This window comes from Bos indicus, chromosome 4 (assembly GCF_029378745.1).
Source record: "Bos indicus isolate NIAB-ARS_2022 breed Sahiwal x Tharparkar chromosome 4, NIAB-ARS_B.indTharparkar_mat_pri_1.0, whole genome shotgun sequence".
Classification (NCBI taxonomy): domain Eukaryota; kingdom Metazoa; phylum Chordata; class Mammalia; order Artiodactyla; family Bovidae; genus Bos; species Bos indicus.
In genome coordinates this window covers 106,669,638-106,695,807 of record NC_091763.1, presented here as the reverse complement: position 1 = coordinate 106,695,807, position 26,170 = coordinate 106,669,638, and the positions used below count along the sequence as shown (strand labels likewise).

Below are 26,170 nucleotides of genomic sequence, written 5' to 3'. Positions count from 1 at the left end.
AGGGACTGCGGGTGGCACATGTGCCCTTTCTTTAGGAAAAAGGAACTGGGGTGGGGGTCAAAGCGAGGTTATTTCCTGAATCCCCGTCCTCAGACTCAGCACCTAGAGCAGAAGCAGGACGCATTCTGAGAGCAAGAGAGACGGCCAGACAGACGGCAAGTCCCCTGGAGAAGGCCATTCCCTTTGGGAGTCAGATGCCTAGGGTGGGAGGTGGGGCCAGCTGGTGTGTGTGTGTGTGTGTGTGCATTCTCTGTCCCTCTCCAGAAAGGAGGGATGTGGGACTTGGAGAGTAGGAACCGGGGAGGAGAGGCAGGTGATGGGAGATGGAGGAGGCAGGAAATCTCAGGAAGAGAGGTTCATTCTGAAGCCCGCCTAGGAGCACTGCCCTGGGATGAACATACATGTATGTGTGTGTGGTGGGGGGGGGGGGGGCACACAGGTAAGGGGGTAGGTGGGCAAGAGGAGGTCTCAAAATGACCTGATATAACTCTCTGTGATGTACCCCCTTCCTGAACCAGCTTCGCTGTCCTGCCTCCTCCACATCCAGTTCAGGAAGGTGGACACAAAGAGTCGGTGGGGAGAGCCATGTGGACTGAGCAAGCGAGTGGATCGGGGACACGCAGGAGACGGGAGGTAAGTGCGCAGGGCAGCATTCTGACAGCCCTTCCAGCTCCCAGGGGTCCAAAGAAGGCTGGGTCTGGGAGAATAAGGGGCGTTATCTCTGTACCAGGGGGTCCCAGCACCAACTAACGGGGCAGAGCTCTGACAATCCTTCCAGCTCCCAGGGGTCCAAAAAGGCCTGGGTTCGGGAGAATAAGAGGCATTATCTCTGTACCACGGGGCCCCAACACCAACTAACTGTTCCTTCTTCCTCCTTTCCCCCTCCCTCCCCCATCCCAATTCTCTCCACTGTGTGTTTTTTGTTTCCCGGTTCTCGGCACAGAGATCTCCAGAAGAGGAGCTGCACACCACACAGGATGGATGGTGGCAAATGACCTTGCGGGCGCTAAGGACCCTTCTGCTCTTCAGTATAATCCTTGGTCTTTCTCTGCTGCTTTGGGGCTATGTGTTCCAGGGCTGTGGTCCTTGTAAGCGAGATCCTAGATCCCCCCACAGCCCACTCTCCATCCACCCATCCATCCTCCCAAGACCCACCACACATCCTGACCCCTGGGGGACCCGGGTTCCCAGCCTCGTGCCCCGTGAATCCCTCTCCTGCCCATCAGTCAGACCATTTCCTCCTCATCAGGGTCCCTGTCCCTTTCCCTAACCAGACACTTCTTTGCTTTGCCCCTTGGGGGGAGTCCTCATCGCTTCCTCTTTCACAGCTCTGAGCTTTTCCCCACAGCCCCTTGCAAGACATCTGTGTGTCAGGACCTCCTGGATCTCTACTTGGCCTCTGGGAACACCAGTGTGGCCCCCTGCACTGATTTCTTTAGCTTTGCCTGTGGAAACATCAACAGGACTGGCAGTCCTTTTCAGGCTCTTGCAGAGGAGAACAAGCGACGAGTTCGAAGAATCCTGGGTAAGGGAATCAGGATGGAAGATTCTCTTGCTGTAGGTGCCATGGAGCCTGGAATGATCATGACTGTCCCTCCCAAGCCTGTGTGGCTGGGGAACAGCCAGCTTGTACCATGCTCCACTGGCTCCTAGGGAACTGCTAGGTTTGCTTCTCCATCGCCATACATTTCACAGCAGATCCTGCCTCTCTTCCATCTCTTCTGGTCCCTCTCATCCTCATTTCTTTACCTGGTCCCCATCCCCTCACCTTTCCCATCCATCCACAGATATCTGTGTTATCTCCCTTAAATTTTCAGTCTCTACCCTGTGCCCGATGTCTTCCCACACTGGCGTCTCCTCAACACCTATTGCACTTTAATCCTTTTCTCCATTGCCCTCATTCTCCAGCCTTCAAATCCTTCTTGTCCCCTAATGCTCTCTTGTGGGTCTTACCCTCTCACTCTCATCATTCCCCAGATCCCCGCTCTCACTATTATCTCCTGTCCTCCCTGAAACCTTAGACAATGGCATGCCAGTTGAACTGGAAGGAAGCTGAAACTGGGGTGCCAGAGATGGGTGATTGGAGATGATGGTGGGAGGAAAGAAGTGACAGAGTGGGTGAGAAGTGGTGGACGGGCTTTATCTGGTTGTGTGTAAGGGAAGAAATATAGAAGGACACAAAAGACATGCTGGAGGAAGGGGAGGACCAAGTTAAAAACCCTGGAGGTAGGAGAGTTTCTGTAGATGGTGGTTCTGTTGAAAAGAACCAAGAGGCGAACCGTGAGGCAGGAACCCAGGCCACCCAGGAAGTAGGAAGGTGATCCCAGGATGTCGGTGGACAGTGATGAGGACTGAGGAATGAGAATACAACCAAAGAGATGCATTTTCCTATCGGGGAGCCCAGAGAACCTGTTGACAGTATCAGTCGGAATTTGGAAGAAAGAAATGTATCCCTTTGCCCTCCTTCTTTTGATGGGAAAGAGTGGAGGTGGGTATTCCCTGCATAGCAGAGGGCCAGGCTTTCAGGTACGGTACAGAGATAAAAAGAAAATGTACCCTTCAGACAGATTCTGTGGCCCACAATAGAACAAAAAGATATCAGGGGGCCTGAGTGAGTGGGGTTAGATAGGAGAGAGTGGAGGGTTCCAGTGGTGTGCGTTTGGGTAATTGTCATGTGTGTGTTTGTTTCCTGGGATCAGAGAGAGGGGAGAGTCTGGGCTAGGGGAGCCAGCACTGGTGTCTTGGCTTTGCCAAACCCTTCCTCATGTTCTTCTGCTCCTATCCCTTGAAAGTTCTCTGATTTCCCCGATTTTTCTAATTCCTTCGTTCATCTCCCTCTTACCTCTCGTTTCTACTCTTCTGCTTTTTCCATACTCTTCCCCCTACACCCTTGTCTCTTCCTCTTTATTGCCCTTCTTACATTTACTTTCCTTTTTTTCTTTTTTTTATGGTAGCCATTCCACTCGTCTTGTGGAGTATGAGATCTATCTTACTCACACCCACCCCCCAAACCAAGGATTGAACCTGGGCCCTTGGCAGTGAGAATGTAGAGTCCTTACCAGGGAATTTCCTCACCTTTCCTTTATCTTCCTCTCTGTCTTCTCCATGTTCTTATTCTTCCAGCAAATTGATCCAGCTCATGACTTGCCTGGTGGTACAGTGGTAAAGAATCTGCCTCCCAAGGCAGGGAATGTAGGTTCAATCCCTTGTTGGGGAACTAAGATTCCACATGCCACAGGGCAACTAAAGAAGCCTACATACCTCATGAACCCAGCAGAGCAAAACAGAAAAAAAAGAAGTTGTTCCCCTCATCCTCATGCCTGGGTTCCTCCCCTTCCCTCCTTTTCCCTGGGAATCCTCCCTTCCTTTCTTATAACCTTTCCATCTCCCACCTTCCCTGCTTATTTCCAAGCTGCCTCACTCCTTTAATTCTCCCCTGCTTCCTTTCTAGAAACCCCAGGTTCCTGGCGCCTGGCCCCTGGGGAGGAGAAAGCCTTTGAATTCTACAACTCCTGCATGAACATGAGTGCCATTGAGGCAGCAGGGGCCAGTCCCTTCAGACAGGTTATTGAGGAGGTGAGACTGGCACATCTACTTTTCTGGATTCGGAAAGCACACAAGACCAGTGTGTGCTCAGGGCTGCCATATTTTCTTCCCCATAGAGGATGGATCTCTTTCCTAGGAGTTTGGGAGGGAGGTGGACATGGCAATGATCTGTGGACATATCAAGACCTTGGCTGAGGGTAGGAAAAGGGGGACAGAGCTGGAGCCCTAGAAGCGGCAGGGGACTCAGGGTAGAAGTCAGGATGTAGCAATGGTGGTGAGGGATGTGCTCTGAGAGACTATATCCCTGTGTTGAGCGCTGTTTCTTTTCTTCCCAGCTTGGCGGCTGGTCGATCTTCGGTAACTGGACTCCGTTAGATTTTAACCAAACTCTGAGCCTTCTGATGAGTCAATATGGTCACTTCCCATTCTTCAGAGCCTATTTGAAACCTCTTCCCACCCCTCCGTACCTGCCAGTCATCCAGGTGAGGGATGTGCTGGCAAAAATGCAGGCCTGTCTCAAATTTGTTCTTAGACCAAAAAAAATGTGCGATTCAGGAAAGCAACCTAACTTTGTTGTTGTTATGGTTCAGTCACTATGTCCTGTCTGACTCTTGGAGACCCCATGGACTGCAGCACGCCAAGCTTCCCTGTCCTTCATTATCTCCTGGAGTTTACTCAAACTCATGCCCATTGAGTCAGTGATGCCATCCAACCATCTCATCCTCTGTCATCTACTTCTGCTGCCTTCAATCTTTCCCAGCATCAGGGTCTTTTCCAGTGAGTCAGCTCTTCCCATCAGGTGGTCAAAATATCAGAGCTTCAGTTTCAACACCATCCTTCCAATGAATATTCAGGGTTGATTTCCTTTAGGATTGACAGGTTTGATCTCCTTGGTGTCCAAGGGACTCTCAAGAATCGTCAGCACTGCAATTCAAAAGCGTCAATTCTTCGGCATTCGGCCTTCTTTATGGTCCAACTCTCACATCCATACGTGACTACTGGAAAAACCATAGCTTTGACTATATGGACCTTTGTTGGCAAAGTGATGTCTCTCCTTTTTAATACACTATCTAGGTTTGGCAGAACTTTTCTTCCAAGGAGCAAGTGTCTTTTAATTTTGTGGCTGTAGTCACTGTCCACAGTGATTTCAGAGCCCAAGAAAATAAAACTGGTCACTATTTCCACTTTTCCCCTTTCTATATCCAATGAAGTGATGAGGCCAGATGCCATGATCTTAGTTTCTTGAATATTGATTTTTAAGCCAGCTTTTTTACTCTCCTCCTTTACCCTCACCAAGATGCTTTTTAGTCCCTCTTCACTTTCTGCTATTAGAGTGGTATCATCTGCATATCTGAGGTTATTGATATTTCTCCTGGCAATCTTGATTTCAGCCTGTGATTCATCCAGTCCAGCATTTCGCATGATGTACTTTGCACATAAGTTAAATGAGCAGGGTGACAATATATAGCCTTGACATATTCCTTTCCAAATTTTGAACCAGTCAGTTGTTCCATGTAAGGTTCTAACTGTTGCTTCTTGACTTGCATACAGGTTTCTCAGGAGATAGGTTAGATGGTCTGGTATTCCCATCTCTGAGAATTTTCCACAGTTTATTGTGATACACACAGTCAAAGAGTTTACCATAGTCAATGAAGCAGATGTTTTTCTGGAATTCTCTTGCTTTCTCATTGATCCAACTAATGTTGGCAATTTGATGTCTGATTTCTCTGCCTTTTCTAAATCCAGCTTGTACACCTGGAAGTTCTCAGTTCTCATACTGTTCAAGCCTAGCTTGAAGGATTTTGAGAATTACCTAGCTATCATGTGAAATAAGAGCAATTGTACAGTAGTTTGAACATTCTTTGACATTGCCCTTCTTTGGAATTGAAATGAAAGCTGACCTTTTCCAGTCCTGTGGCCGCTTCTGAGTTTTCCAAATTTGCTGACACATTGAGGGCAGCACTTTAATGGCCTCATATTTTAGGATTTTAAATAGCTCAGCTGGATTTCCATCACCTCCACTAGCTTTGTTGGTAGTAATGCTTTCTAAGGTCTACCTGACTTCACATTTCAGGATGTCTGGCTCTAGGTGAGTGACTGCACCGTTATCTTTAGGGACATTAATGTTGGAACCAGGGACTTGAGGTGAGATTAGGGGAGTTCTGGGAAGACCGTCTTTCTGGCCTTCCTTGTTGCTTATCTGAATCATCCCTGGAACACTGGACTCTTTCCCCCTGTGGCCTGTTCTGCTCTTCTCTTCTTTTCTTTTCAGTTTCCCCAGAGGGAGCTTTTTAAACCAAGAGCTAATTATGCTATTGTCTCTGTTTAAATGCCTTAAATGGCTCATTGGGTCTTCAGGATCCAGTTCTTAATCCTTAAGGAAGCCTTGCAAGCCTCCCTCTTACAAACTCCTCCAGCCTTATCTCCTCCTTATGCCCCAAGGCAAGCTTGTGCACTTATAGCTCCAAGGATAGTTCTCAGTTCTTTGTGTTCATGACTCCCTTTGCCTGCAACACCACTCCTCAATTTGCACACTCAGCCTGGAAAATTCCTATTTTTTGCATTTTGGTTTTGATGACTATCCCTTCCAGGATGTCCTCACCCTCCCCCTGGCTGCAATGGAGGTGGGCCTCTCTGTTCTCTCATTTCACGTGCTCTCAGCCTTGAACCCTGTCTTGAAGACTAAGCCTCTTAAGGACAGGCTCACACTTTATTCATCGCTGGTCCTCAGAACCTGGCACAGGGCCAGGCAGCTAGAGGCCCATGCCAGGTGCTTGTTGAGTGGGTTAATAAAACCTTGGAGGCATCGGTATTGTGGGAGGCAGCGTGATGCTATATATTTGGCCCCTACTTTCCAAAATTCTGCAAAACTACATGAGCATGAATATACAAGAACTGATAATCCTTGTGAGGTATTCTCAAGTTCAGTTCTCAGGGTGTGCTGAGGAGTGTAACTGGTGCAGCCTTGGGAAATTAGTTAAGATCTGAAATGGTTAAGGAGAAGCTCAGAGGGGAGAACTGGACTGAGCTCTGAAGCCTGGTTGATTCACCTAGGTGACAGTGAAGCTAAAGGGTCTTAAAAGGGCTGTAGGGAAGTCCTGAGATTAGGGAGGAGCCAGGAACAGTGTGACCCCTCTGCAGGTCAGTGAGGAGACTGGTCTCTTGAATACAGGATTTGGGGTTGGGGTGGGGTGCGGTGGAAGGCAAAAGTAAAACTGAAGACATGAGGTTGAACCTGACTATTCCCAGCTTACAACATCAGACTGAGGTGATAACTTTTGACATAATAAGGGGTGGGGGGGTGGGGGGTCAGGCGGCAGAAAGAGAGAGCTATGGAGGCTTTTCAAATGTGATGGTTTTACATAATGCCCAGGTAGAGTCAGTGTTTTTTGAGGTCAGCCTGGAGGTGCTGAGGAACCTAGTTGAGCAACCTTGATTCCAAATGGAGATGATTATGACAGAAATGGAAATTGGGGCCAGGAGGATGTAGACAACTTCATCCTAGTGGTGATTCATGGTCCATGGTGATTCAAGAGGACCTGGTGACAGACTGAACATCAATAAAAGAAGTGGAGAAATTAGAAAAGGACCCCACAGAGTTGGTTTGGTGTGCATGGAAGGAGGGTGGCTCCCATTGCCTTGAGACTAGATGGTCTCTGAGGGGAAATGCAGGTGGAGAAAATGACTTGAAGAGGGACATCCCAATGAGTTGGGGCCAGAGAGGAGGAAGAAGGGCCAGAAAGTGGGAGTCAAACCAGTTCCACTGAGTCACAAAGAACAGGGGAGAGGCCAGTTCAGGAGGGAGGAATCTTTGATTCCAGAGACTTCTGAGCTCAGAAAAGTAAGGAATGAGGAGACACCATAGGAAACCTTCTACTGGTTGTCGTTCAGTCCCTAAGTCTCATCTGACTCTCTGCGACCCCATGAACTGCAGTACACCAGGCTTCCCTGTCCTTCCCCATCTTCCAGAGTTTGCTTAAAATCATGTCCATCGAGTCAATGACACCATCCAACCGTCTCATCTTCTGTTGCTCCCTTCTTCTCCTGCCTTCAATCTTTCCCAGCATCAGGGACTTTTCCAATGAGTCGGCTCTTCCCATCAGGTGGCCAGAGTATTAGAGCTTCAGCTTCAGCCCTAGTCCTTCCAGTGAAATATGCAGGGTTGATTTCCTTTAGGATTGGCTGGTTTGATTTTCTAGACATAATGTCAAAGCAATCATGAAAATGGATTCAGCTTGTATGGAGTTAGAAAGGAGGGAAGTTGAAGTAGACGCATAGATGACTTTTAGTTTTTTAAAGTTTGGACATGAAATGTGACAAAAGAGTCAAGTGAAAGCTTTTTTCAAGATAGCAGAAAAGTTTATAGCTCCAGGTAGAAGTAGGGGATTGAAGTCAGATAAGACAAGCCAAAAACATGGGAGAAAAACCCTTCAGGACAGAGATAAGGACATACCAGTGCCAGAACTAGGGCGAGGCACACGAGGGGAGTGGGCTATTTTCCTGGGGTGCAGAACTTAAGAGGGTACCAAAAACTCACTAATCAAATAGTATTTCAATAAATATTTTTTAAATGTCAAAATCAATGCAAAAATCCATGATGAACAAAATATCACTTTTTTGTTCACTGTAAATTAAAAAAAATTTTTTTTTTTCCTTCCCAAAATGGATCAAAACTCAATTGCAGACTTTTGGGGAGATATCTATGATTTTAAAAAATGATAAAAAAATACATTGTGGATTTTAGGGGGAAATGCATGATGAGCAACGTTTTACTATTACATTTTGGTTTTTTTTAAAGCATTAATTTAGATTTTTAAAATTTCAATGAAAATATGATTGATCTTGATTACTGAGTTTTCAGTACCTCTCTTTTTTTATGGAGCATAATTGCTTCACAATGTTGCATTAATTTCTTTACAACAAGGTGAATCAGCTGAATGTATACGTATATCCCCTCCCCCTTGAGCCTCCCTCCCACGGCCCCCATCCCGCGAGGTGAGCTCTCTGTGGTGTGCAGCTGGTGCCCAATAGCTATCTGTGTTCCGCACAGTAGTGTATTTATGCCAATACCAGTCCCTCCGTTTGTCCCATCCTCCCCTTCCCCCACCCCGTCAGTATCCGTTTGTCCATTCTCTACGTCTGCGTCTCTGTTCCTGCCCTGAAAACAGATTCATCTGTAACAGTTTTCTAGATTCCATATATATGTGTCCATAGATGATATATATTTTTTTCTTTCTGATTTACTTCACTCTGTATGACAGACTCTAGGTCCATCTACATCACTACAGATGACCCCATTCCATTCCTTTTTCGTGGCTGAGTAATATTCCATTGCATATATGTACCACTTCTTCTTTATCCATTCCTCTGTCCATGGACATTTAGCTTCCTTCCATGTCCTGGCTATTTGCACCTGATATGGGCATCTCATACCATTTATCCTAGACCTGGCTCTGGCATAGGCAACAGTTCCCTACAGGACAAGGGTCATTATGCTTCTCTCTTGCTGAGCACCCACAAACTAGTTGAAATGCCTTCTTTGCACATTTGCATGTTGGTACTTTTCCCCTTGTCCCTTAGCCCCAGTCTCTCTCTTTTTTGCCTTTCCCGCTCCTCCTCTTGGCCCCCCACATCCATTTCCTGAGTCTCCCTTCCTGGTCCATCCCATAGCCCCACACCTGGCCTCTCCTTCCTGCACATTTCCCACTTCTCTCAGCCTCTCTTGTGTCCAGATAGACCAGCCAGAGCTTGACGTTCTCCTCAAGCAAAAACAGGAACCGAACTATGCCCAGGTAAGATGGTGCCGCAGACCAAGGTCCTGACCTCTGACTCTGGAGAAAGGCAGGGGTCGATGGTGGCTGTGACTGAGGTTGCCTTTCCCCCAGATCCTGCGGGAATACCTGAGTTACCTGAATCGCCTGGTAACCTTGCTGGGAGGAGACCCAACCAAAGTGGGAAACGATGCCTCCTATTCCCTCTTCATTAACTCACAGCTGAACCAGTTCCTGAGGCCTGGGGAGCAGCAGCAGGCCCAGGGCAAGGTCTTCGAGATGGTCACAATTGACCAGTTGCAGGTGCCTCGAGCCAAGGGCTGGGGGAAGATGGGCATAAAGGTCTTGCTCCCAAACTTTTTTGATCTTCATGTCTTCTTTCTCCTCACTTCCTTAATTCTTAGTCCACCCCCTAACTTTTCTGACTCCATCCTTTCCCCAACCACCCCCTTTCCAATCCCTCTCTATCCCAAGGGAGGGGAACCCCCATCTCTTTTCTGGTCCCCCCTCAACCTCTGTCTCTCTCCTTTAAGAGAGTGGCCCCTGCCATCGACTGGTTGTCCTGCTTGCAAGCAACGTTCGCACCGATGTCCCTGAGCCCCTCTTATCGCGTCGCAGTCCATGACCTGGAGTATTTGAAAAACATGTCACAACTGATTGAGAAGGACCTGATGAAGCACAGGTTTGCCCCACTTCGGGGGTGGTGATGGAAAGAAGGTCTGAGGACCTGGAGGTCTCAGAGACAAAGGACACTGGAGAAGGCAGGACAGTAAGGGCCTTGCAGGAAGATGGGAGTGATCCAGGGCCATGTGAAGGCAGGGAGCGGGTGGGATGGACAGCCTAGGAGGGCATAGAGGAAACAGGAAGAGGGTCTTGGAGGGCATGGGTAGGGAAAATGCACACAGAACAAGGGATCCAGGTAACCAACAAGACACAGGGTGTACTGAATGGAGCAGAGGACAGTTGCGGCATTTGTGTCTTGTCAGAAGCTGAGGGGTGTGGGTGGGAGAAGGAGGCACATGGAGGAGTTGGTGGAGGAGATGAAGGCTGGGAAAGCTGGGGAAAGGCTGCTCCCCAGCTGTATTTGAGGATTCTGGGCCCCTTGTGGGGAAGATCAGGAAGGTCTTGATGGACCCTGAAGGTCAGGAGAGGTTGGGCTCACTGCTGGCCCTGAGACTGTGTGGCCACCCCTTGGATACAGTGGCTTCCTCCCGGGACCTTGGACTCAAAGCCCTTCTTCATAGTAACTCAGTGGCAGCAACATCTAGAAGCTCCTTCAGAGGGAAGCAAACAACCATTCACACGGGTGCGAACAGGTCTGTAAGAATAAAAGTCAAACCCAGTGAGAGAGTTGCCAGCAGGGCAGAGAAAAGTCCTGGGTCCCAGCTCTGGTATTCTTAGAAGATGCCTCTTAAGAGGAGCTGAGGTGTCTTGGTTGTGGAAGTATTTGAATCTGTTTTGTTAAATTGAACTCCAGCCTTCTCCCCACTGTGAATTGAGAGGTCTCCCTCTTCATTTGGTTCTTTCTTCCGTCATTCTCCATCGCCAAACCAAACCACAGCAAGCAAGTGTTAGTGTTAGTCATTCAGTCGTGTCTAACTCTTTGTGACCCCATGGACCATAGCCCACCAGCTCCTCTGTCCATGGGATTCTCCAGGCAAGAATACTGGGGTGGGTAGCCATTTCCTGCTCCAGAGGATCTTCCTGACCCAGGGATCAAACCCAGGTCTGCTGCATTACAGGTGAATTCTTAATCATCTGAACCACCAGGATAGAAAAACTCTTTTTAAAACAGACAAAAGTTTTGAACAGTGGTTGCCAGGGGCTGAAAGGTGGAGAAATAGAGAAAGGTTGGTGAAAGGGTGCCAACTTTCAGTTATAAGATGAACACTCTCAAGATCCAGTGTATTCAGTTCACTTCAGTCACTCAGTCGTGTCTGACTCTCTGCGACCCCATGAATTGCAGCACACCAGGCCTCCCTGTCCATCACCAACTCCCAGAGTTTACTCCCCAGTCCCTCCCAGCATCAGAGTCTTTTCCAATGAGTCAACTCTTCTCATGAGGTGGCCAAAGTACTGGAGTTTCAGCTTTAGCATCATTCCTTCCAAAGAAATCCCAGGACTGATCTCCTTTAGAATGGACTGGTTGGATCTCCTTGCAGTCCAAGGGACTCTCAAGAGTCTTCTCCAACACCACAGTTCAAGTGTATTGGGTAGGTCAAAAAGTTTGTTCTGGTTTTCCTGTAAGATATTATGGGAAAGATTGAGGGCAGGAGGAGAAGGGGGCGACAGAGGATGAGATGGTTGGATGGCATCATTCACTCAGTGGACATGACTTTGAGCAAACTCTGGGAGATAGTGATGGACAGGGAAGCCTGGTGTGCTGCAGTCCATGGTGTCATAAAGAGTTGGACATGGCTGAGCAACTGAACGACAACCCATGGAAAAACCTGAACAAACCTTCTGGCCAATCCAATGTAATATGGTGACTATGGTTGATAACGTATTACAGGCCGAGCTCATATAATTTTGCTTTGCTGTATTTCACTTTGTAGATACTGCTTTTGCTTTTTTTTTTTTTTTTTTTAACAAATTAAAGGTTTGCGGCAACCCTGTGTCAAGCGAGTCTGGGGGCACCATTTTTCCAATGGCATTTTCTCGCTTCATGTCTCTGAGTTACATTTGGGTGATTCTCATGATATCTCACCCTTTTTCAGTATTATTTTAATGGTTAAAGTGATCTGTGAGCTGTGAGCTTTGATGTTACTATCCCAATCATTTTGGAATTTTTTTTGCAATAAGTGTTTTTAAATTAGGGCAAACAAGAAAAAAAGAAAAGCTCTTCTTGACGTGTTCACATGTCAAGCAGTTATTCTCTATAAATAAGGTTTCCCTCATAGCTCAAATGGTAAAGAATCTGCTTGCAGTGCAGGAGACCCAAGTTCAATCCCTGGGTAGGGAAGATCCCCTGGAGAAGGAAATGGCAACCCACTCCCGTATCCTTGCCTGGAAAATCCCATGGACAGAGGAGCCTGGTGGGCTGCAGTCCATGGGGGTCGCAAAGAGTCGGGCACAACTGGGCAACTAACACATACAAACTAACACATACTAACTGGGCGACACACATACAAAGGGAGGGTTTCTGGTGGCTTTCCCAGAGCCTGGGGTATATCGTCGGTCTCTTTTCTCTCCACAGGGACTTTCTGCAAAGCCACATAATCTTCGGGCTGGTGAAGACACTTTCTCCAGCCCTGGACAGTCAGTTCCAAGAGGCACACAGATCGCTGAGCCAGAAAGTGGGGGAACTGACAGGACGCCCACCCATGGTGAGGACAGCAGGGGAGGAATTCTTCCAGGTGGGGCACTAACGGAGCATCTGCCATCTGGGGGGACACATGTGGACATAGCTCCCTCAGGAAGGGGCGTGGGAACTAGATGTCCCCCAACATCTGGGCCTCCCGCAGAAGCCCTCAGCGCTTACACTGAGAGCTGGGACGCCAGGGAATGGACCCTTGGGCACATGTCTGGCTACCTCCAGGGCCTTTTTGCTGAGTATTAAAATCTAGATAGAAAACTGTAAGCTGCTCAAGAACTGCTTTTCCTTTGTCATGACCCCTAAACTATTTGCTGGGTTATCCTGAGCACTGTGACTTGAGGAGCTGGATGTACAGGGTTCCTTAGAGTGAGACGCGGTGTGGCGGGCAGGAGGTTCCCTAGAGTGAGATGCGGTGTGGCGGGCAGGAGGTTCCCTAGAGTGAGACGCGGTGTGGGGGGCAGGAGCCTTCGCTCTGTCCAGGTGGTTCCAGTGTTCCGTGTCCAGATGTGCTTCATCAAGAGCTCATCCTTCATATCCCTGGGGTCTGTCGGCCACACTGTGGGCTTCGTGGTGCCAATTCTGATATATCAGAGCACAGAGCTATGTACCAAACACGCTCCACTAACCAAAGTCCACTCTGACCGTACTCAGGACTGTGAACTTTGAAATCCTAGGTGGATACATCCCAATGTAAGCGGAAGCATCTAGAACATTAGATGCCCTCCAGCCTCTGTGACGCTTCAGGGCAGTCTTGTTCATCACTGGGTTTCTTTTTTTAGTAATTTGTGGATCATTTCTCTGCCTTGGAGGAATTTGTGGCTTTGGCAAATCTGAACTATCTACAGAATTTGAAGAAGGGAATTGTAAACACAGGGACTGGAATGTAGTTATTGCCGATGGAGACTTTAAACTGTGCTAAGCATTTTTCTAAGCCCTTTAAATGTAGGAGTTGATTTGATCCTCACAGCAGTTCCACAAGGAGGGCAGACCATGCCGTCCCTGTTTTATTGGTAGGTAAACAGAGACCCAAAAGTTAAGGATCTCATTCAAGGTGGTATACCTGCTAGGTTGTTAGAGCTAGGATTTGAACTCTGGCTTCAGCATCTGTGTGCTTAATCTTTGCAACAAACAAACAAAAAAATCCACAAAACACAAAACAAAAAAAATTCCCTAGGATATTCTCTCAGGTGGGTAGTCCCCAAGAGCCTTCTGCCCAGTCTTTCTCTTGACTCAGATGAGACAGAGCCCCAGGCCCTCGTAGTTGGGGTTGCTAGAAAATCCCTGGCAACAAACAAGTTCGTGTAAATTCCAGGGGCCTGGTAGTACTTTTGGAAGGATGTAAGAATGCCGACGTTGACATTCACATTTAAAAAATTTAGAAGGCTTACAAATTTCTAAAGTCATCACCCTTTATACACACATATATCCTTTATATATATATTTTATAATCCTTATCTCTCTGCATTTGTTGTTGGTTAGTTACTAAGTCACGTCCGACTGTTTTGTGAGAGCACGGACTGTAGCCCACCAGGCTCCTCTGTCTATGGGATTTCCAATGTAAGAATGCTGGAGTGGGTTGCCATTCCCTTCTCCAAGGGATCTTTCTGACCCAGGGATGGAACCCATATCATCTGCATTCAACAGGTGAACTCTTTACCACTGAGCCACCAGGGAAGCTTTTAGGGTGTGTAATTGTCCTTGGACTTAAAAGCTGAGTCAGACTCTACCAACAGATAGTTCTGTGACTTGATGAAGCCCCTTCCCTGGTCTGGAATGGTACCAAATATGACACATAATAATAATAGCTGAAATATGTTGAGTAGTTACTCTATATCAGGCGGTGTTTATTTTATTTACTACTCTCAGAAATACTCTGAGGTCCTCAAAAGGACAAGTAACTTTCCCAAGACCAAACACCTCATAAGTGAAGAAACAGACTCCAAAACAGGTCTGCCTGACCTGTGAGGTCACATTTTTAACAACAAACTGCAGGGTTGAGAAATAGTGGGTGGTAACAAAAAATGCTTTGGCAAATTCTTTCTGTAAAGATCAAGATAGTGTATTTTTTTGGCTTAGTGGTCTATGTCAGCTGTGTTGCAACCATTCATCTCTGTCCTTGTAACATAAGACCAATCATATGCTCAGTAAATGAATGGGTGTAGCTGTGTTCTAAGAAAGGTCTTGTTTAGATGCTCTCTGAATTTCCAAGATGGAGAGATCAGGGTTTAAACGGTCAGTGAGATAGCTGAGCAGGAGGTAGGCCATAAGGAAGCAGTGTCTAGAGAGAGGAAAGGGTTTTCCGGGAAAGGAAAGAATGTCGTCTCATTGCGACGAGAAGCCTAGTCGAGGCTTGGTGCAGTGTGAGGGACCCTCTTGGTGGCTCTGGCTGAGAAGAGGTGACAGGGCTTGCTGGAAGGCTGTCCTGCTTGCCTGGGGGGTTGAAAATCAGCCTGGAAACCAGTGCAACTGAAGCAGAGAAAGCAAAGAGAGTAAGAATAGGGAGGAAATCAGTGCTTCCCAGATGGCTCAGTTGGGTAAAGAATCTGCCTGCAATACAGAAGACATGGGTTCAATCCTTAGGTCAGAAAGATCCCCTGGAGGAGGGCATGGCAACCCACTCCAGTATTCTTGCATGGAGAATCCCATGGACAGACGAACCTGGGAGGTTACAGCTCATGGGATCGCAAAGAGTCAGACACGACTGAAGAGACTAAGCATTGTGGGGGAGGAGGGCTGGAGGTAATGGAGGGAGGAGGAAATCAAAGAGGGCTACTGCTACTGCTGCTAAGTCGTTTCAGCCATGTCCGACTCTGTGCGACCCCATAGACAGCAGCCCACCAGGCTCCCGCGTCCCTGGGATTCTCCAGGCAAGAACACTGGAGTGGGTTGCCATTTCCTGCTGCTGCTGCTGCTGCTAAGTCGCTTCAGTCGTGTCCGACTCTGTGCGACCCCATAGACAGCAGCCCACCAGGCTCCCGCGTCCCTGGGATTCTCCAGGCAAGAACACTGGAGTGGGTTGCCATTTCCTGCTGCTGCTGCTGCTAAGTCGCTTCAGCCGTGTCCGACTCTGTGCGACCCCATAGACAACAGCCCACCAGGCTCCCGCGTCCCTGGGATTCTCCAGGCAAGAACACTGGAGTGGGTTGCCATTTCCTGCTGCTGCTGCTGCTAAGTCGCTTCAGTCGTGTCCGACTCTGTGCAACCCAGGAGAGGATTATACCAGGCCCTGGTCAGTCACTGTAAGGTCTTGAGTTTTTCTCTTCATGTAACAGGGGCCTGTAGAAGGATTTATCTGTTTTATGTTTTAAAAGAACATATTCTGTAGGTAAGCAGCAGTCTCCTGATGGATGTTTGGTGAGAGGGAGTGGAGTCAAAGACACCACGGAGCTTTTGGCCTTAATTGGACCAAAATGTGTATTTCTATCCGATGGTCATGAATTACAGATGTCTCACCATGTTCTTCTGAATGAATTCCAATTTGTAATGCTCTGATTCAAAAGGACTGTCAGGTCTCATCTGACCGTATTTTATTTATTAATTTTGGGTATATGTAGTCAGTGAAAATGGCTGTTAAGCCAAGTTTTTCTCTTATTAAACTCGAGAAGCTGAGTTTGGGAAATTAAAAGCAGAACTTCACATTTGTGTCTGTTAAGGGTAAACTATTTACATTCACGCCGAAATGTGTGTTTACTCAGGGGATTTTAGCCTTTGTTTCAGCGATCTGTGATTTCTGCCTTGAGTCATTTGTGGTTTTGTTTACTGAGTCTTCATCTAGATTACTGGTAAGATTCTGCAGAGGAAAGAGTATTGATTCAGGTTATTGAAGACCAGTGTAGTCAGCAGTCCATTTATGCAACAAATATTAATTGAGTCCCTATTATATGCCAGACACTTCTCTAGACTCTTTGGATTCTTCATGAACAAAATAGATATAAATCTCTGTCCTCAAATGCTTCTATTCTAACGGAGACAGAAAGACTATAAACTAAATAAAATACATTGGATGGTATTGGAAAAAAAGTGAAAGTGTTAGTTGCTCAGTCACGTCCCATTCTTTGTGACCCTTTAGACTTGCCCGCCGGGCTCCTCCATACATGGAATTCTCCAGGCAAGAATATTGGAGAGGATAACCATTCCCTTCTCCAAGGTATCCCGACTCAAGGTTCAAACTCAGGTCTCCTGGATTGCACACAGATTCTTTACCATTTTAGCCACCAGGGGATGGTATTAAGTGTTATGAAAAAATAAAAAAGGAAAGAGGGAGAGAGATACCCAGTGTGGACATGTTACAATGTTCAGTGGGGCAGTCAGGGAAGCTCGTACTAAATTGGAGACATTAATCACTGGCATTCCCTTCTGGGTCAGCCAGTTCAGAATCCACTCAAACAACACTGTTATTTAACATGGATTTTTCCATCGATTTCACAAGGACATAACTTACAGTTGTACCAGATGGTATCTTGAAATCAAGATAGCACCAACAGAATGGAGTAGAACTTGAGAGTTTACAGAGAGCGTTCTGTGTGGTATTTCCCCTGTTATCCCAAGCAGCTCTGTGAGCTAGGCAGAACAGGCATTAGGCTCCTATGTACAGCTTGTGTAATTGAAGTGCGAGGGTGTAAGTTATTATAGTAATTCACATTTAGTAAATGCTGAATTCTCTATGCAGAGGGAGAACCACCGTGTTCCTGGAGGATGAATCTGGCTCATGGGTGTGTTTCGTTGGACTCTAAAGATTTTTACAAACTTTTCATGAATGGCTGACTTTCAAAAATTAGGCGATGACACACAAAAAGAGTTCCAGCCCTTTTGGTTGTTGTTTTCAACGTGAGTGCTGAGTTAGCCTCTTCCCAGGGCAACAAATGACTGGAACTGAGGGATGCAGCCAGTAGGCCTGGATATGGGGTTGCCATCACCCCTTCTGGTCCTGGGGTTCTGAAGTTGGGCTGCTTCTGTTATTTATGGTACCTCACGGCTCCTGTTTGAGTTTGTGACTCTTGATCTACTGTTCATTCTAATTTAGTGACCCTTTAAAAATGATGACATTTATTTTTAGTGCTAAAAATATATTTATTCATATCGTCACATTACTTTTAAAAACTATTTTATTTTGAACTATAGCTGATTAACAATGCTGTGGTAGTTCCGGGTGAACAGTGAAGGGACTCAGCCGTACATACACATGTATCCATTCTCCCCAAACCCCTCCTCCCATCCAGGCTGCCACATAGCACTGTTCACACTTTCCTGTTCTATACAGTAGGTTCTTGTTGCTCAGCTGCTCAGTCGTGTCTGATTCTTTGCAACCCTGTGGACTGTGGCCCTCCAGGCTCCTCTGTCCATAGGATTCTCCAGGCAAAGACACTAGAGTGAGTTGCCATTTCCTCTTCCAGGGGATCTTCCAAACCCAGAGATCAAACCCATGGGTTGAATCCACGTCTCCTGTGACTCCTGCATTGCCAGGCATATTCTTTACTACTAAGCCACCTGGGAAGCCCTCCGGTCCTTGTTGGTTACCCCTAAAAATGATGAAATTTGAAAATAATTTTGACATTATTCATCCCCAGTTATCCTACACTGGCCCTCAGAGTGTTAGTCACGAAGTCGTGTCCTGAATACTGGAGCGGGTTGCCATTTCCTTTTCCAGGTAATCTTCCAGATCCAGGGATTGAACCTGGGTCTCCTGCATTGCCACTAGATTCTTCACTGTCTGAGTCATACCAGTGAAGCCACCAGGGCCCCAGAAGTTACACATTATTTTCCAGGTGTTCAAAAATAGTCGGTTTAATGATTCATTCTAGAATTGTGTTTCAAAATGCGCATTAAGGATTCCTGGCTCACCTGTAATCTCTAAAATCTACTTTCCCCTTACTGAAAATTGCGCAGAAATCCACTTCCCTCCAGACTCTTGGAGTTTTTCTTGATTTCTGTCATGTTTGTCATTACTCATGGTTCAAAGGTTCTATCTGCAAATATTTTTCTTTCTTTTTTTAAAATGTGTTTTATTCAAGTAGAGTTGATTTAGAGTGTTTGTTAATTTCTGCTATACAGCGAAGTGATTTTGTTTTATATATATATATATAAAATTTATAGAGCACGTTCTGGGTAGTATTTCCCCTGTTCTCCCGAGCAGCTCTGTGTGCATATATATATACATACACACACATTGTTTTTCATATCCTTTTCCATTATGGCTTATCACAAGAGGTTGAATATAGTTCCCTATGCTATACAGTAGGACATTGTTTATACACTCTCTATATAATAGTTTGCATCTGCTAATCTCGAACTCCCAATCCATTTCCCTACTTACATCTCTACAATTTTTTCTGTTTCTTGATCTATTGAGCCTCATTATCTTGGATTTTAATTATTTCTTTCATCCTTTATATTTTAACAGTGATTTTTTTTTCTTTCTCTACGACTAATATGGTATACTGTATCATCTCATGTCTCAAGAGACAACTCAGATCCTGATAACCCCCAGCAGATGAATACATAACCTGTCAACCTCCACCCCTGAGACTTAACATTCATTTATAGATCCTGGAAGTGACTTTCTTGCATATAGAACATACGACTCAGCACAGTTGTGACCAGAAGAGTCGCAGAGTGGCACAGGGACAGCAGTGAGTGGTCCAAGGTGGTCTCTATGTGCTTCAGGAACCAAGTCAGGGTCTACCATGGCCCAGGCTATGGGCTCTGGCATGGAGCTGGCAAAGGCTGCTAAGGGCAAGAATCGGCAAAGGGGATCAGGAAGCAACTCAAGAACCAGGAGGGCCAGACAGGGCAGGCAGACCCACATCATCAAGCTCAAGGCTCACGTGCTCGCTGCTGTCTTGGGTGCAGCCCTCCACCACCTTCCGCTGTCTGCTGAGAAGCAGTCTCAGAACTGAGCTTGTCCTCAGGAGGCTGCAGGAGATGAAGCCAAAGGTGGCCAGCAGAGTCTGCCCCTGTCCCCGGCATTGCTGTCAGACCCAGGGGCCTTTCTATTTGTTTTCCATGTTTGTAAGCTTCAGAGCATCAACTAATACAGTATTAAAAGTGTCTGAGTCCCTACTCACCAGGAGAAGGTACTTAATAGACCTCATGGCGATGGGGCAGACAGGAACACAGAGACATGGGCAACTGGGTCTGGAGCAACCTCCAAAAAGATAAACATTCTAATAGGCAGGCCCAGGAGTGTCTTCAACAACAACAGTAGTGGCTTTCCTTTCTCTTTCCTCTTCCATTGGAAGCCCCATAAGTGATCTCCAACCTTAGGACCAGAATGTATGGTGGCAGCCCATGTCACTTTCCTGACAGGAGGCCCCGGGGGGTAAAGAAGTAACAGGAATGAAGTCTAGTGACTTCATCCCACTCAACCCTAATTAACATATTAATATGTTTTTCCTAAGTTCCCACTCAGCTTTCCCTACTCGCGCTTCCTTGAATTTGTCTCTCACCTGCCCTGCGTCATTTCTGCAATGCCATCCACACCAGCATCTCTCTCTTGTTCATTATTCTTTCCACCCTGCTGTTTAAAACCACCCTGATTGCCAAAGTCCTCTTTGAGTTCTTATCTATCTGTTTCTCCACCTTTGAAGGTGTCCATCATCTCATCCTGTATTCTTTTTAAAAAATATATTTATTTTGTTTTATTTATTTGACTGTGTCGGATCTTAGTTGCAGCACACGGGATCTTCATTGCATGATGTGGGATCTCTAGTTGTGGCATTTGGACTCTCTAGTTACGGTGTGGGCTCCAGAGCAATTGGGCTCGGTATTTGTGGTATGGACTTCATTGCTCTGTGACATGTGGGCTTTTAGTTTCTCAACCAGGAATCGAACCCACGTGCCCATCCCCTGCATTGCAAGGCAGAGATTCTTAATCACTGGACCACCAGGGAAGCCCCTCATCCTATATTCTTTTCCCTGATTTGGCAGAAAGCTCCTTAGCTCTCTGAATTGCATATATTTCATCTTTTCTTTTTTCCTCTTCTCCTACCAAGCAATATGGTATCTAAAACTCGATTTTGCTCTGATAACTTTCTTCTTTATAACAGAAGGTCCTACCATTTGCAGAGTGGGGGAGGAAGGCAGGAGGCAGGGGAAAATTTCCTTCTTCAATTCCTAGTTTAGGTAAAGAAGCTTGGGAGGAGGGGTGTCTTCACTGGGATCCCTGAGCCATGCACGTGTTGGGAGGGGTGTGCGGTAGGCAGGGACGAGGTGGCAAGCAGACCTGCCAAAGTGAGAGGGCTGGCTCTGTGTGAGTGTATTAGTCGCTCAGTCGCATCTGACTCGTTGCGACCCCATGGACTAACCTACCAGGCTCCTTTGTCCATGAAATTCTCCAGGCAAGAATACTGGAGTGAGTTGCCATTTCCTTCTCCAGGGGATCTTCCTGACCCAAGGATCAAGCCAGGGGTCTTCTTCATTGCAGGCCGATGCTTTACCGTCTGAGCTACTAGGGTTGAATCTAGTCCTGTCCTTCCCAGGAGCCCTTTAGTTATCAAGAAGGATGCTTCCCAGAGGCCTTGCTTTCAAACTCAGTAGGCAGTAAACAAGGATAGCTTGCCCAGCCCAGGCTCATGACTAATGCTGGAGAAGTCCTGAGCCCCTTTGTGCTAAGCAGCAAACTCCCCATGTGTGTCACCAAAAGGGTTTATAGACCAAAGGGAGACAGACCCAGAAAGTCCAGAAAAGAGAACGTCCCCTGGGGGAGAGGGTCTAGGCAAGACTGGCCTGGAAAAGTGGATGAGGAAGAACCCTTGACAGGAGCCGCTCATTCCAGCTTTGTCTCTGCAGCCAGTCCACCCTCGCTGGATGACGTGCGTGGAGAAGACAGAAGCTTTCTTCGAGCCCACACTGGCCACCTTGTTCATCAAGGAGACTTTCAAACCCAGCACCCATAGTGCTGTGCGTGAGAGCTCCTCTTCAGCCGACGTCCTCCCACCCCTTCCCACCCAACCCATCTTCTCGACTTTGCCCTTCTTGATGGTTTCTGTGGTCAGAGAACCAGGCAGTTAGAGAATCCAGAGAGGGACATGCAGAACCCCTAGAGTCTGCATGGTTTAGCTCTGAGACACAGAGTCCACGCGGCACATACCAACCTGAACAAGCCATCCGGCTTTACTGCTCATGTGTTTCTTCAACCATAAAATGAGAAAACTGAACTCCGTGACCTCTAAGCCTACTCCTTGTCTGTCTATGATTTTTGAACAACTTGTGAAACGATGTAAGAATGGCATGCTATCACTGTAAGAAGCACCCATGGTAACTCCTGAATGCCTTGCAGAGGCTACCATGTGGGTGGTACTCTTGCAAGCGATTCACAGGCACTGCTTTAATTCCTGGTATCAAAGAGGGGTTAAGTGATTTGCCCAAGACTACACAGCTACCCCAAATAGTGGAGTCAAGGTTTGAACTCAGGTTGCCGATGCTGTCATCTATTTTCCTCCATCTAGAAAGGAAATACACAGGATGGTAGATGGCGGAGAAAGTGATAACTCCACAGTCAGGCTTTAGCTTGTTGGGAAGCAGACAAAGCCGGGAAGATGGGGAGAGGAAATGCAGGCCTTCAGGAAGATGGCTGAGGAGGGCAGAGAGCAGAGAAGGGGATGGTGGTCCTCTTCCTCCCCCAGCTTTCTGAATGGATTGCCTGGCCAAGAGGATGGTGTCTCCCCTGCAGGCTGAGGTCTCCCCTCAGACAGGAACTATTTCCCCCATCAGCTGTTAGGAGTCACCCGTCCCCACCTTCTTGTTCTGTGCTTGGTACCGCCTTTCCATCACCACAGCTCTCTGTGCCCTGAGTTTTTGCTCACCTAGCAGATACCACTTCCTCTTTCTGAGGTCTTCCTCCCCCAGGCAGCTCCTCAGGGCCAAGGCCCCTTCCTGGAGGGCTGGCAGGCAGGACCCAGGACTAAGACTGATCCTGATCCTGTTTTCTTCTCCCTGCGCCCTCCTGCCTGCAGGCCATGGAATTATTCACTACCATCAAGGATACCTTCATCTCTCACCTTCATACAGTTCCCTGGATGGATAGAGAGACCCGGGCAGAGGCCCAGGACAGGGTAAGGCCAGAAGGAGACAGCATGGGGATGTGTAGTGGGAGTCAGCAGAGGTGGGATCAGGACAGCACAGTGACTGGGGAAGGGTTCTCAGGGCACGAGGCAAGTGTAACCACCAAAGTGCCACACGGACATCCTGGTGACACTACCAGAGGAGGGGACAGGGCAGTGAGCAGGAGAAAGTCCTTATGATAGACCCGAGGTCGCTAGAGTCCTCTACCTTCATGTCTCTTCCCAGCTTACCCAACTGCAGGTGAAGATGGGGCCCTCTGAGTGGGCCCTGAAGCCAGACCCGGCCAGACAGGAATACGACGACGTGAGTCCCCACCCTTGCCAGGCCCTTTCTAATCCTCAGCTCCCTCATCCTCTGCGCTATCTAAGTAGCAGACAGTCATTTTCCCTGGTTGACCCTAACCCACCCCTTCCCTGCCCTGGTGCTGACTGGGCTCGATGGGCGAGCAGCCACACAATGGGGCTTCCCTGGTGGCTCAGTGGTAAAGAACCTTCCTACCAATGCAGGAAACATAAGAGACACGGGTTTGATCCCTGGGTGCGGAAGATCCCCTGGAGGAGGGCGTGGCAACCCACTCCAGTATTCTTGCCTGGAGAATCCCATGGACAGAGGAGCCTGGTGGGTTATATAGTCTGTGGGGTCGCAAAGAGTCAGACACGACTGAAGCGACTTAGCATACACAGGCACACTGTAGGTTTTGCCAGCAGAAGAACAGAACTTTTTCAGGTAATGGTGAGTGTGTGTGCACTCTCACACCCATGCATTTGTGTGACTTGCTTGAGTGTGTGTGTGTGCTGATGTACGTGAAGCTGGTTCACAGTAACACACAGTGGTGTCCTGGCACCAGCTTTCCACTGTTGTGGGGATGTCTCTGGTTCAGACAGCCACATCAGGGTGCATCAGTGTGCGCCTGCATTTGTCTCCATGTATTTGAGTCACATCCTGGCTCCTCCCAGGTGCAACTTGGACCCAGCTTCCTCCAGACCTTCCTGAGCTGCGTCCGCTCCCGCCAAGCCAGAGTCATCCAGGGGTTCTTGCAGCCTTTCTCCAGTCACAGGTATGAGAGCCAGGGAGACACAGACACCACATCCCAGAGACAGCTGTCCACAATTCCCAGGAAAGACACAAAGGTTCGGGGGAGCAGCAGTAGTCCTTCAGGAAGGACGTCGGGTAAATGATGGAGCTGGAGTTTGGGTGTGCTCTTCCCGCAGGTGGCAGGTGCTCCCCTGGGGCCTCAAGGCTTCCTATTCAATACCTGACCACGTGATGGTCTTCCCAGCCGGACTCCTCCAACCCCCATTTTTCCACCCTGGCTACCCCAGGTATGGGCCATTCTCTGAGGTGGGCAGGAAGTCTCCTGAGAGTCATGGACCAGTGTTATGATGAATGATGGACAGGACTTGTGGTTGGAGAACTGGGGCCAAACCTTGGAAGGACTCTGAGAGTCAGATGAGCCCTTGTCTCCCTAGAGCTGTGAACTTTGGCGCTGCTGGCAGCATTATGGCCCGTGAGCTGTTGCACATCTTTGACCAGCTCTGTGAGTAGCAGCGGGCCACTGGGAGGACTGGCAGGTGGGGCCAACGGGAAGGCAGGTGAGGTCCCCAAAGTTGGCCCAGAGGAGGAGGCAGGGAGGCTGTGCCAGGGCTCCAGGTGAGTGTGTCCTGGAGCTTTTGCAGCTCTCCCAGGAGCCAGTGCAGTTTGTAGAAGCCCCACAGCTTCACCCCGGCATCACTCCTCACAGTTTCCCCCGCGTGCCCCATTTCCAACAGTACTCCCTGGAGGCTGCCCAGCCTGTGACACCCGTGCCCTGCAGAAGGCACTGCTGTGCCTGGAACGCCTCTATGCTGCCTTACCGTCACCCAAGGGAACCTCCTTCAATGTCTCCCGCACGCTTCTGGAGGATGCTGCAGACGCCGGGGCACTGGCCATCGCACTGAAGGTAACATATCCCAAGGGCTGGGATCTAGTTTTACCAGTAGAATAGACAGCCTGTCGCTAGTGTTTCCTTCCACCATCCCTCATGCAAACATGGCAAAGCTTTCTGCCCTTCACATCCCTACTGAACAGCTGGCAACTTGAGGGCTCCCCACCCCCACTCCACAAGCCCTCTTTTCTAGGCTATCCATAGATCTTACAGCAAGGATGTCTTCTCCTGGTTCAGATTAGTGTGTCAGGGCTGAACTTGGGAAGGACCAGGAGCTGGCTTTGGATATTGTATATAGGGCATCAGACTTCCAATTGGCTACGGGTCTGGAGCCTAAGGGCAACTCTCCATCCCACCCCCATATCCAGGCATACAAAAAGAGGCTAGTTCTGTTCCGTGGGGAAACCATCCTGCCCAACCTAGACCTCAGCCCCCGGCAACTCTTCTTCCGAAGCTATGCCCAGGTAAGCCGCCGCCATCTCCCACCAGGGCTTAATCCACGTGGGATAAATACCCTCCTGTTATTGCTCAGAGAATCTCTCCTGCCTGAAACATCTCCCCCCCAGTGTCCCCAGCCCTCTGCTGCACAAATCCACACCGTCACCCATTCACATATGTGCCCTGGGGACCATCCTTCATCCTACTATAAATTCTTCTACCGAGTCCAGCACTCCCTTCAAAAAAAAAGAGGAAAAAAAAAATCCTAAATTCCTCCTTGAGATGAGACCAACTTTTGTCTTCTCTCATTTCTTCTAGAAATACCGACCCCTTCCAAAAGAGCCTTAACAGACTATCCACTGATCATATTCCTCCTTGGAGACCCCGACCCTAGGTGGGGTCCCCACCTGAAATACCCCCCCGCTCAGTGCCCTGTATTCCCTCAAAAGACACTGTCCCTAGTCCCCCGGGACACTTGAAGACCCCCACAGAGTTCTCACAACAGACCTGCCTCTAGGGCACTTTAAGATGTTATGATGACACAGTTCCACCCTCACCAGATACCCGCTGCCAGATTAAATGACCTACAAATGGCAAATATCTTCTTTCTCCCCGAGGCCCTTGGAGCACTGCTGTCCCCGCTTTTCTCTTTGTCTGCTCCCTTGTCATCGCCTGGTCACCAGGTCTGCTGCGTCCTGCTGATCTGAGGCTCTGCTGTTCTCCTCACCCCGTGTGGACCTCTTTTTCTCCCCAGGTGATGTGTAGGGACCCCAGCACCCAGGATCCTCAGGACATTCGCAGCCCTCCTACCCTTCGAGTCCACGGGCCCCTAAGCGACAGTCCAGCTTTCACCACACACTTTCGCTGTCCCCAGGGGGCCCTCCTGAACCCCCCCAGCCGCTGCCAACTCTGGTAACCTGGCCGGTTCCCAATGAGGTCTCAGTACAGGTGTATCGGCATCTCTGCGCCCCATCCCTGGAATCAGGGCAACACCTCCTCTGCCCGTCCATTCCAAAAATAAAAGCTGGCCCTTGGCTTCTGCCTGTCTCCTAAGAACAATTTCCTGCTGTGCCTTGTGCCTAGAAGTCAGAAAAAATGAGAGCAGGCCAAGCA

General features: G+C 48.2%; 1 protein-coding gene across 8 annotated transcripts; it reads left to right on the top strand.

Moving 5' to 3' along the window:
* On the top strand, nt 1-26,096 carry KEL (Kell metallo-endopeptidase (Kell blood group)). 8 transcript variants are annotated; one of them, XM_070788294.1, is made up of 19 exons: nt 1-155; nt 548-633; nt 944-1,088; nt 1,349-1,525; nt 3,452-3,576; nt 3,882-4,028; nt 9,279-9,338; nt 9,432-9,659; nt 9,851-9,999; nt 12,514-12,673; nt 21,421-21,531; nt 22,587-22,685; nt 22,921-22,998; nt 23,652-23,752; nt 23,907-24,017; nt 24,165-24,232; nt 24,465-24,634; nt 24,988-25,083; nt 25,812-26,096. In XM_070788294.1, the coding sequence occupies exons 2-19, from the start codon at nt 586-588 to the stop codon at nt 25,971-25,973; spliced, it is 2,235 nt and encodes a 744-aa protein (XP_070644395.1). In that variant the 5' UTR covers nt 1-155; nt 548-585; the 3' UTR covers nt 25,974-26,096. The 8 variants fall into 8 exon arrangements, with proteins under 8 accessions (XP_070644395.1, XP_070644393.1, XP_070644394.1 ...); XM_070788292.1 differs by having other exon boundaries at nt 519-633; XM_070788293.1 differs by having other exon boundaries at nt 1-210; nt 519-633.
* The last annotated feature ends 74 nt before the right edge of the window (nt 26,097-26,170 follow it).